The sequence below is a fragment of the Phoenix dactylifera genome, chromosome 12 (assembly GCF_051530095.1).
Source record: "Phoenix dactylifera cultivar Ajwa chromosome 12, Ajwa_hap1_PhDact_Kaust_v1.1, whole genome shotgun sequence".
In the NCBI taxonomy this organism is placed as follows: domain Eukaryota; kingdom Viridiplantae; phylum Streptophyta; class Magnoliopsida; order Arecales; family Arecaceae; genus Phoenix; species Phoenix dactylifera.
Window position 1 is genome coordinate 1,516,258 of NC_143201.1, and position 12,154 is coordinate 1,528,411.

General features: G+C 39.3%; 1 protein-coding gene across 2 annotated transcripts; it reads right to left on the bottom strand.

Moving 5' to 3' along the window:
• Window positions 1-990: 990 nt before the first annotated feature.
• LOC103714114 (transcription factor bHLH35-like) lies at window positions 991-5,657 on the bottom strand. Of its 2 annotated transcripts, XM_008801261.6 has the most exons (5): window positions 5,382-5,649; window positions 4,643-4,802; window positions 4,298-4,519; window positions 3,963-4,133; window positions 991-1,283 (listed from the first exon to the last, which is right to left on the bottom strand). In XM_008801261.6, exons 1-5 carry the CDS (start codon window positions 5,453-5,455, stop codon window positions 1,185-1,187), a joined length of 726 nt encoding a protein of 241 aa, XP_008799483.2. In that variant the 5' UTR covers window positions 5,456-5,649; the 3' UTR covers window positions 991-1,184. The 2 variants fall into 2 exon arrangements, with proteins under 2 accessions (XP_008799483.2, XP_017699987.1); XM_017844498.5 differs by lacking the exon at window positions 3,963-4,133 and having other exon boundaries at window positions 5,382-5,657.
• Between the last annotated feature and the right edge of the window lie 6,497 nt (window positions 5,658-12,154).

The following is a 12,154-nucleotide window of genomic DNA, read 5'->3' on the forward strand; positions in this document are numbered from 1 at the left end:
GTTCCGATCGGTTAGGCCTGGCTTAGGGCGTTTTGTATTGATTCAGGACCCCCTCAATTATTTAGGGAAAAGCATCTGCCGCTCTTCTCTCTTATGTTTCAAGATAAAAGAGCAGAAACAGTCTGATGCTCCTCTCTCTGTTTCAAGGTAAAAGAGGAGAACTAGAGAAGAGAGGAGAAAGGGCGTAGTGAGAGATGAGTGTGTGACAAGCTCTGATTTTTTTTTTCTTATTTTACTTGTATTATTTGTTTATGTTTGATGTGTTTGTACATTTAATTGACAATTATTTTTGATTTGTGCACTGAGTAAGATGATAGATGTGTTGTATATTGTTGGCAATATCTAATTATTCATATTTAATATTTTTTCAAAAAATACTTTTGAGCAATTTTTAGTATTTTTAGAAAAATATTAAAAATGAGCATGAAACCTGGAGCCTGGCCGTAAGCCTGAAGCTCGAGTAAGAGCTAAGTTCGGGCTAGGTCAAAAAGCTGGGCCGGGCCGGGCACAGACCAAAGAGAATTGTATTGATTTTGTCTGACACGACCCGGCCCATGAACAATTGTAATGTCCGGCCCCTTATTTTTTTTCTTATTTTAGTTCTAACAGTTTCTTCAGAGTTATGTAGCAGTGCAATATGATTCTTGTTTGCTTCACAATGATTGTTTCAAATTGCAAGTTTTAGTTTCTTGGCTAGATTTCCTAGGTTGTAGGGCAAGGAGGAAATGACCATCGTCGCCAAAAAAGGAAACTTTTGTTACTTGATCCCTATTCTTTTCCTTTTTATAGAACTAGAATGCACGAGTCTGGGTAAGAAAATCTAAGCATGTAGTGCACATTGTCAGCAAAAGTTCTGAAAACACCAGAGAAGACGGCATCAGCTGATTAAATATTTTTTTTTCTTGCTAATATATATTCTTTTTTATTTGACTTCATGGTACACTGCCATTTTTTTTCTTTCTTCTTGCAATATATTGTAAGGTGGAGGCATGAGAGAATAGCGTACTTGTAGGATAATAATGTTACTACTACACCAGTAAAGTATTCTCTAGAGCCCGTTACAGACTTACAGATAGTATGGAAAACAGAAGTTTACTGAACGCCCATTACATAAATCTAAACGGTAGAGAAAGAAGAACAAAGAGAATTACGGAGGCAAGGGTAGCTTCAGTGGATCATCTCCACTAGGAACTCATTGAACTCACTGGGCTTCTGTGGGCGTCAAGTTCGGCAATGGCGCTCTCGATCTTTCCCTTCAATTCGGCACGATCCATGTCATCAGTCTGCAACGCAAGGGATTTGTTTAAGTTAGCTAATTTATGGGAAGGATGTACTTAACATGCTCAATATATATCAGTAATATAAAAGATTGGGCAGAAGAAGGTTAGAGGATCTTGGCATGTTATCTAGTGCTTTTGGGAAGGGAACAAAAAGAAGCATTGCTCAAATCAATCTTTTATAGGCATGGGTCAAGCCACCCTATCAATTGCTCAAGTCTTCAGAGGAAACAGAGGACGACCTTGTCATGATATTATTGAACATCTGGAATAAGAAGTATAAAGTGTGACCATAGTGACAGAAAGTGTAGAATGTAAGAATAACTTGTTAGGGGATTTTGAATATGATGACAGGGTAGAGACCCTATGGTTCACCGATCCTGGCTTTAATTGCATCTAGTTCTATGTTTTAGAATTCTCAATAATCAAGATGAAGGGTTTGATGGCACCAGTAAAGCCAAATAAACCTAACCCTAAACCGATGGTAAGACGATCGCCGTCACTGCTCATCCGATGATCTAGTATTCACTGCATGAAAGCAGCCAATGGTTCCAAGTTCGTTGTTAAAACCAAGAGGGTCTAAATCCCACTAATACTATTTCGACGGTGGTGCAACAACCAACGGCACCAAAGTCACCGTCGAAAGAGAACTTGTAGATGGCTTGATCCTGAAGCAACTAAATCCGAGATGGACTCCATTATATCCAATACCAATCCAAACAACCATCTGAAGATCCCAAAGCACCATTTTAAGATCACCGAGACGAATTGAAGACGGAGGCCAAGCATCTAACGGTCGACCTATCACCTTTGATGGTGTCCGATGACAACATAATTGCCATCTAAACTCTTCCAAATCTAATTAGTTCATCATCGAAAGAAAGTCTCTTCTAAAATCTCACAATGGCAAAAACACTTAGTAAAAGCTTTAGGAGCTTATTTCTTAACTTAATTTTGAGGACATTAAGTTGACCCTATCATTAGTTGGTACTGGGCAACGGCGGACAGTAAGATATAATCATCCTGAGATGGTTTATTTCCTTAATTTTCCTTAGCCTTTAGTTTTTATAATTTATTTTCTACTTTCTTACTTCTAAATTTAGCTTAACTTGTGCTTGACAACTTGGATTGTTACTTAACTAGTTTCGCTTTGAAACCAATGTCAGGCCTTCCCTTACTACATGAGAACATCAGGAAAATGGTGAATTCACCAGAAACGCGAAAGAAATAAGAATAGATATTCAAAAATTGCTGAGATAAAAACCTGCAATTTTATACTAAGTCATGTAAAGACAACTAGCATGAGAGATGCGATAGGAAAAGTATTCAACAGCTAATACCAAACTGCTAAAACCCATTGATTTAAAATAGTTGCAGTACTTGTGAATTATCGATCAACTAATGAATAGTTAAATAATCAAAGAATATGCTTCTAAAACTTTGCAAGTAGTTTCATTTACTTGTGGATTATTGTCATTTTGGTTCAAAGAACACAGCTGGGAAAACAATTAATATTGTCAGAATTCACTTTCAATTCCTAAATCACAAATAACTATCATCCCAATGAAAACAATTAACATATAGATACTGGTACTTCTAATTGTGCTCATTTGCTTTCAAATAAGAATGGATTTTTAATCAGATGAGATTTCTATATGAATTCCTTTTTGGCGATCTCTCGCATTATATCATTCCCATGTTTGATCTCTGCATATGTCCTTTCTTGATAATGATGTTGTTACCAAGGCGGAACATGATAGATTACTCATATTAACTCAGATTTCATCTTTTTTTCACTACAACGTCCAACCAATCCGACAAGTTCCTCATGGCAGGCAAAGTCTTCTTTTGGCCACGGACAGACAAAGTCTCTTTCAATTATGTGTGAATTATGTTGGGCGTGGAAGCACACCTTTGTGAAAACAAGCAGAACAGCAACAACAACGTGGAAACGATTAAATAAGCCAAACTGGAACATGGAAGCAAACTTGTTGGCTTCCTCACAAACAAGATGAACAAGGTGGAAAGAATTTAATAACCCAAATTAGCGCATGACGGTAGTTTTGTTTTCTTTTTCTATTTAACCATCCGGTTTCTTTATCCACAAAAAGTTCAGAGATAAAAGTTGCAGAAAGTTGTCACAGGCACACCTGATAGTAGAATTATTAGCTTCATGAGGTGTCTCCATAAGACTTCTGAATAGGTCAACAGAGATTTCTCCAGATCTCCAAAATCAGAGTCTAGTTTATGACAGTAGTTAATTAAAAAAAAAAAGAAATCATCTACCGTGGTGTTTTTAAATAAGTTGGCTCCAGATGTGCTGGATTGTGAATAAAATACAGAGGGAAAGCATATGAAGAGTAGCTTAGAACAGCTGAATCAGCTGCTATGTCCCCTACAAACAGGAATTCACACTGAAAACATGGGCTAAAAGAAGTAGCAACCGCTAATTAAAATAACTAATCTCTTTGTGGAGGAGATAAACTTTTATTATTATTATTATTACTTTTACTTGGTACTTGAAATTTAGATGTGACTCCTCATGCCAAGTTTAGGTGTCACCTCGGTCAGCATAAAATAAAAGTCAGCTGGTCCCTTGTCAACCCCATGACCTCAGCAGGTGATGCAACACACACGCACGCAGACATGGACATAGAGACGGAGGGAGGGAGGAAGGGAGGATACCTCAACAAACAGAGTGTGCAAGAGGTTCCCGGAGACAGAGGTGATGCTTGCGGTGATGATGTTGAGATTGAGAGACTCAAAGAACTCACACACCTTGACCATGGCGTCCCTCTTCTTATTGCAAGCGATGCTAACAACCAAAGTCCTATCGCCTACTTCACAAACTCTAAGCTGCATCTCGTCCCAAGCAAAAATGGCAAAAAAAAGATCAACTTTTAATAATATATTCAAAGATCTGTTTCTCCTTCCAATCCCTGGCCTCCATTGGCACTCTCAAATCCAAAAAAAAAAAAACAGGGTGTCAAAAGTAAGGTGGGAGTGGAAAGAGAGCTTACTTCGATGACTTCGATCGATGGGAAGCTCGGAGAGCCTCGTGAAGTTCTCGTCTTCTTATTCCTTTGCATGAAGTGTGCATCGTCGCGCTTGGTGTCGCCAATTGGTAGTCTCCCCTGTTTCCCTGACTCGAGCTCAGATATCTCTGCTAGTATCCTCCTTTCTTGCTCTTGAAGCTCCTGGATGTAACTGATTGCGTCTTTGATGATCGATGCCTTGTCCATCTGCAGGCCACCAATTAGCAAGCAACGAATAAACCACAATCGGACCGTTGCTTTCAATCGAGAATTCGAATCGATAAAAGCGTTCTCTGTACAAGAATCCATATGTTTGCTGCGGCATCTCACCTTTGTAATGTTAGGGACGACACTTCGAAGAGCATAAAGCCTTTCATTTATTTGCCTTCGCCGGTTCCTCTCCATGACGAGGTTCTTCGCGGCCGTCGATGACGCAACATCAGGGGAGCTCGAATCGTAGTATCCAGAGATAGCTTCATCCAATCCCCAGCTGCTTCAGTTTGAGAGAACAACGGTCAAAGAACAAGGAAAAAAGATTTGGCAGAAAGAAAGAGACATCCACTTCCATATAGAAAAGATTCGGATGGAAAGAGGCGAGGGGAGAACGCAAAATCGAGTCAATCTGATTCCATCTAGTGGGAATCTGAAACATGGCAAAAAACCACAAACAAGAGCAAGAGAAAGCATGCAATTCTTTTGACTCAAAAAAGCCATCAGATACCCGAATCCATTGCCTCAACATTTCAGGTGGAGTCCGACCTACTCTGAAACCTATCCAGTCTTGCTGGAGAAAGGCAGACAAAGCAAAACAAGGCAACTCATCATCTCCCATAAACCAAGATAATTTCTGGAATACCGGAATCCGATCAGAAATCACCGAAATGTAGAAGCTCTTGCAGGACTACATCCAGTAACATAAGGAGAGAAAGGCTACTATCTGATAGAAAGGTGGTGGAGGTTTCAAGCCCCGGCCACCATTACCAACATGAGAAGACCATGGGAGGAAGGGAGATGGAAACATAGAAAGATGCATGCATGGCATGAACTATGTATGGGGGGGAGGAACAACCTGTCGAGCTCCTCAGACTCCAAGAAGCGCCTGGTTTCCCAATAGAAGTTGTACTCGGCCTCCATGTCGTCCATCCTCTTGCTCCGGAGAAATCGAGCTGCGGCTGAGGAGGAGCTCAGCTGGCGTCCACTCCTATACGTAGAGAGCTAGCCGCAACAACACAAGGAGAGGGCGTGGGAAATATAAAGATAAGGAAGGGGATGAGAAGAAAAAAAGAGAGAAAAGGGAGAGAAGGTGTCGCTCTCTTGGTTTCAATTCTATCATCGCTTTACTTCCCTGTGTTTAGATTGCAGAAGCGGGAGGGACCATTGGGGAGTGGGAAGAGTCCACAAGTCCAGCCCTGGGCTTTTGGTCATATGAACACGTCCCATGGAGCCTTGTTTTATTCTCTCCTTTTCCTCTGGTCCCACTGTAGGTGGTCCATCAAATTAATTTATTAAATCAATCTAGTAAAAATATGTCCATATAAATCAAAAAATAAAAATTATTTTTATATGATTAGTCATATGCATCGTCATTCAATCAGCCGCATTCTCCAATAAACACGGAGTAGTGGATGGAAACTAGTCTAAGTTTCTTATGCGTACGTACTGTTTACCTCTCTGAAGAATTTTGTTAAAAGACTTTTATTCTTGTGTGTGCCTACAATATATACCGTTTGACTTGAAATAGTTTGGATTAGATTGGATGATGACATTGGTGTCGTTTAAATCATTTTGGAAATTAACTGACGGTATATGTTGGATTTGATTAGTAGCTTAGATCAATTAGAGATTGCGTATTGCACTGAAATGAGTCACGGGTATGGATTAAGAAATCTTGACCCGAGTATAGGTTAAGATTTTGTATATTGCTGTTTTTACTTGGTTAGACCCAAATCTAATTTAATCCGATATCTTTCATTGTATATTGGTATCCTTACTTGTATATAGCAAGGAGGTTAAAATCTCCCAATTTTATTAGAAGAGTACTGGATAAAGATTGAAACATGAATTATTGCAGAATATGGTGCTAGAGCATCCAAAAAGAGTCTTAATTTATACGAGAAAAATTAAAGTTCTCTGATTGGTTTAGAAAAACATATCATTGCTTCATTTATATTTCTACGTTACAAATTATCAGCAACTCTAATCTGTGCAATTTATAACCACATGGAAATGTGAACATAGATGAAATCCAGCAACTCCTGGTGCGCCTCACTCGTCCTTGAGTATAATATGAGAAGAAAGGCACCTCTTTGGACAATCAACCTCCAAGGCCTCTTTTTTGTTTTCTTCTCAAAAAAAAAAAAAAAAAAAATGGTGCAAACCAAGAAGACACTCATCGGCGGCATACTGTAAACTGGTTCCAGAAGTTTGACAAGCCTGCTTCAGCTTCAATCACCCTTAATTTGTTTCCATTTCCCTTTCCCTTTCATGGTCTTCATAGGTCCCGCCTCAAAGAGTGCTTCAATTGGCCGCAACAACCGGTCACCCGTTCAGATGAGCTTGGAAGGGGAAATTGTTAGTTGGACTAGGTCTACTGCTGAATGGTGGACCACTCCAACCATAAACGGAAGCTCATAAACATGCCCCATTTTGCTCCTTGTCGGTGCTCGTAGGCATTCTTTTGCGGTCAGATAAGTCAACATCACGGGCAGGTCCTGCGGATATATAGCCGAGTGAATTTCGAAACTACTCTACTATTGAGCCAACGGTAGATCTGGTCCAACCAATAATAACTTGTTTCCTTGGCCAAACCACATTGAAATCCTTCAAGCCATGGTATTGCGTTTACTTGCTTGGGTCATGAGAAGAGGTCAATTCCCACTCGAAAGTCATTCAGTCATGTGATCCTTGGAGGGGAGGTGGGGTGATGGCCACCGGCCAAATACTTTTACCAAGACAAATTGGAGCTGGACAACCGAACAAGGGAACAAGGAAGGCATCACGAGATTGGCGTTGGGAAACAGCAACAAAGCTTGTGGTCAATTCTCACTTTGGCGATAAGGATGATCTTTGTTTTTTTGGGAGCCTCCCACCCTGGCACTCTCAAGATAAACTTTGATGGCAGTATTTTCCAACACAGAGAGAAAGAAATTAGGTTTGTGACGAGAGATTGCAATGCCAAGCTTGTCGCCACTAGGAGACGATGCATCTTCAATGAGGCAGGATGTGGAGCCGAGCTGAAGGCGGCTTGGAAGGGGATTAGGTACATGAGACGGGTACTCGGTGCCGTGAGTATCCACCTAGAGGGTAATTTGGCTACGATGATAGAGTGGATCTGTGGGCAGCATACCAGTGACGACCGGTACCCACTCCTACGAGATGTACGCAAACTCGCAGGAGAGTGTGGCACCTTCTGAGCTTCTTATGTTTATAAGGAGGCAAACAACACAGGAGATTGGGTTGCCTCCCATGTAGCACATCATGCGAGAGACGTAATTTGGATGGATCGGGACTGGGTGTCTGCTTCCATATACTATGTACTCTTTTCTAATTTTGTTGGGTACGTGCATACACATATAGTGTGAGCAAGTGGTATAGCGGAAAAAAAGAAGAAGAAAAGATGGATTCTCTTTCATGAAAAATAATAGGTGAAAAGACAAAAAATAATCCCCACTACATGTGTCATATTATTGCAATGTAGCCTACTCTCCTCCCAATTGGTATCAGAGCTCATTGGTGGTGCCTAGATGGCAGGTAATATCGACGTAATTTGCCGAAAGTGTCTAATTGTCAGCGGATGTGGAGTGGAGGGACTGCATTGCCAAAAGGAGGGATCAGATGAGGATGGAGAGGACCTTCTTTTCGACGATGACAAATAGGCACTTTCGATGAACTATTTTTAGGTCATCTGCCATGCATGCACCACCGGTGAGCTTTGATCCTAATTGGGAGGAGGGCGGACCATATTGCAACAATGTGACAAATGCAAGTTTAACATTGCAGCAATTAGTATGAAGAAGATAATTGCAATTCCATACAAAATGTGGGGAGATATTTTTCAACCAAAATAATAACTACAGTAAAAATATCTAATAAGCATGATTAATCGAGAAATAGACAATTGGTGGGCTTTGGTGATTCTTATCCCTTAAAACTTGTACTTCACCGCTAAGCTATTGAAAGATACCGCTTGGAAGCAAGTTTAAGTTGGACAAAACCGTTGTATCAACATATAAGATGATGCTTATCTACCACGTGTTGATCCATGCCATCTTTAAGTTAAAAGTTTAATGATATCGAAGCCTTTAATGGTGCAGCCGTAAAAAACAGGTTCTCCGCACGGCGCGCTAGCTAAAGCTATTATGATGGAGGAAAATTCGGCGATGGTTATTGACTGAATTCAGTAGAGTGAAGGTGGTGTAGACGACTGCCACCTACTGTTTAAAAATATTCGGACTATGATCTGTGATGAGATGGTTTTTCATGCAAAGCATGTGTACTGGCAAGCCAATTGGGCAGCGGCTTGGTGGCCTCATATGTAGCCTACGACTTCAGTAACACTCTTTAGATTGGAGAGAAGGAGCTGCTTGGTATGTTCCAGAAATTGTTATTTTTCGGATTTTTTTTGGCTATATTCGTACTCGTTCTGTGTGATACATCCGTTTCCGTAAAAAAAAATAAAAATTAAAATAATAATAAAAAAAAGTTGGTGTTTATCCCTCACTACCACTAAAAGATCGGCGTATTTTAGTCATAAAAATCCTACATAAACAACAACAATGGGATTTAATGCTTGGATAAATGGATGGATCATATTGAGGGGCCTCTTTATAAAATTTTTAAAATATTCTTTTTAAAAAATAGAGAAATGCAGTAATATTGAAGAGGAAGCGGTCGTACTGAAGAAAAAGGTGGAGTGCGCCTGAGATTATTTTTTCGGTTGATACGATTTTTTTAAAAAATAATTTTTTATTTTATATAACTCTAATGTAAATATAATTAGACAGATCAAATGAAAGTAATCATGATAATGAGTGTAGAATATAAACTAAATTTATCCAAATAACCTCTTCCAGCAATATAAGATGGTTCTGATGATCTTGTGTAACGGAAGGTAAATAGTAGGCCCGAATGGGTATGGTTTCTTTAAAAGGAAAAAATCTTGCTAAGTGGTGGGGCCATCTACAGACAACATCATTTTAATCCCGGCAGGCTCCCAACAAAGTATTTAATGAGTGGATTCATTGCAGCCGTCCGATCATCATCACCATCACGTGTCAGGTTAATGGTCAGCTTCACACGTACTAACCGTGATGACGCAAGGGTTGTGACGTACTCCCACCAAAGTATTTAATGAGTGGAGAAGGTGGATTCATTGCAGCCATCAGTCGTCATCACCGCACCACCACGCATGCACGTGCCCGTTTAATGGTCAACTCCACGTACTAATGGTGATGACGCAAGGGTTGTGACGTCTCAGGGTTCATCACCTAAGGTGACGTCAGCTACGAAAATATTGGTAGGAAAGACTTTTCAAAGCCTTAGATGGGTCGTTTGGGACAAATACTATCGCATGCCCGGGAAAATTCAAGAAAGGGCGCTTCCCTGCCGTGCACTCGAGATAAGGTTCAAGCTTCCACTTGAACTAACGGCAGCAGTCTATCATTTATATCATCATGATGTTGATCTCTCTCTCTCTCTCTCTCTGTGTGTGTGTGTGTGTGTGTGTGTGTGAACATGTGTGTACATATAGCTGAACTTTAGCAATCAACTTTCATTTTCACAATCCTCTCTAAATCCAATAATTAAATAAAACACAGAGAAGAAGGAATGGACTCTTGCAACCAACCGATCATCATGAAGTAGATGTTTATTTTGAAAAAAAGACAACTCTTAAAGAGAGATAATAACTCGTGAAAGCATGATAGATTTAACCCGAACCTAGACCGGACCGGACTAGATTTAGGATGGACCTTGGTTGAACATAAAGCAGAAAATTTTGCTTAGCATCTCAAATTCATGCTTGAATCGACATCACAATAATGGGCCTGAGACGGCCCTTGGCCCGGTAGCTATGTGATCCATGTGTGTCCAATTCGACCCGATATATCTGGAGATCATTGGACCTACTTGCCAGCATAGTCTAGCTATGATGCACGGAGGGAGAAAAAGAGATAAGAGATAGATAGAGAGAGAGAGAGAAAGGATGCATTAGGGAGATGACTTTCTTGTAAACATATGTCATCTTAAAAAAAGTTTAGGGTGGCCACCTTCCACCAAAAGTACCAGGGTGAGAATTACCATCACTGGAGGTCAAAATTGATAACCACTTTACCATAATTTTAGAGTTCTCATCTGATATGATATGGGATGCCCACAAAATCTTTATAGCAAATACTAGTCCTTTTCATGCATCATGCAGTTTATCTCGAGATAGCAGTGTCAAAAACCTGCATTCGACTTACCAAAAAAAACAAAAAAAAAAAATGAACAACTATGATCCATGATGACGAAACCTACTTCACAATAAGCTCTTTTTGTCATCCACACTGCCATGAAAGTCGTCTAGTTTCCCTATATTAGCTTTGAACCAGTCCACCATTATAAAGATGAGAATTGACATGACTAACTTAATCACAAACATTTAGCTCTTTAGGTTGTTACATATGAAGATTATTAATACATAATTACTTTACTAGTCCTTGCACGTAGAGAGGAAAAAAAGGGCCAGGTTTCTTGCGAATGAGCCCTAAACATTACTAATATTATACATAAGTTCTGTACTTCAACTAATTATCCCCTTTCTTTTGGTACGACTAATCATTAATTTTTAGAACCCGCAAGAATTTTTAGGAACACAGTCTCCGGTGACAAAAGGGTCATTTTAAAATATATATATAAAAATATAGAAAATGTTTCTTGTACCTTTTTTTTTTTTTTTTTTTGTAAATCTGATGGATTTACAGCATAATTGTATCGAGTGTAAATCCGTCGGGCACAGTCAGAAAACTCCAGAGAAGTCCGCAAACGGCCCAATTAGCCGGCCCATTTGCACCCCTATCCATAAATATATGTGAAGCCTTGAAATGGCTGCCAAATGTCCTAGCATTGATAGGAGGTGGACTTATTTTTAAGATCACTGGGGGCATTTTATTAATCCAGCCAATCTCTCTACTTCATGGCTCTATAAAGTTCTGCCATAGAGGCATGACTAACTCACTGGTTCGCAAAAAAAAAAAAAAAAAAAAAAAAAAAGGTTGGAGTTTTCAAAAGCAACATTTTTATAAAAATAAGATTTCATATTTTATGAGAAAAAAATTTATAAAGAATATAGAAAAGCTACTTTTCTACCGATTGAAAATTGAGATGCTTTTTTTTCCAAAATTATTCTTAAGTCATCAAAACCCATAGATAAATTTTTTTCTTTATTAAGATATAATAGATATTTTACCCAATGTTTCCAAAAAAAAGTAGATGTTCAATCAAACATAAATCAGTTTGGAATGGCCACTTTCTTATGATCAACTAAATATGCTAAAATTATTTTTTCAGACATCATATTCTCATGAATCAAGTTTCTAAAAAAAATATTTTGATGAGAATTTTTTTTTTTTTTTCATGAACCAAACGAGTTATAGAATAGAAAAACTTCCTCCCCGAATAGCCAAAATCCTTCCAACATGGTATCTGATGATAAAGCTGCCCCACCATAAGTTCCCAGGATTCAGAGCGTTGCCCTCGAAATTTACCTTGAAAACACCCTAATTTGGGGGTTCCTTGTTGGAGAATGAACTCACCGCTGGAGGAGGTATAGATTGGTAACCTCATGTTCCCATGGCTCCTAAA

What these genes read in the sequence shown, in the direction of transcription:
- LOC103714114 (XM_008801261.6), bottom strand. Translation starts at nt 5,455, where the DNA reads ATGGACGACATGGAGGCCGAGTACAACTTCTATTGGGAAACCAGGCGC. An exon ending in GAGTCTGAGGAGCTCGACAG is followed by an intron (nt 4,803 to 5,381) that starts GTTGTTCCTCCC and finishes AAACTGAAGCAG; the next exon opens with CTGGGGATTGGATGAAGCTA. An exon ending in CATCGATCGAAGTCATCGAA is followed by an intron (nt 4,134 to 4,297) that starts GTAAGCTCTCTT and finishes GACGAGATGCAG; the next exon opens with CTTAGAGTTTGTGAAGTAGG.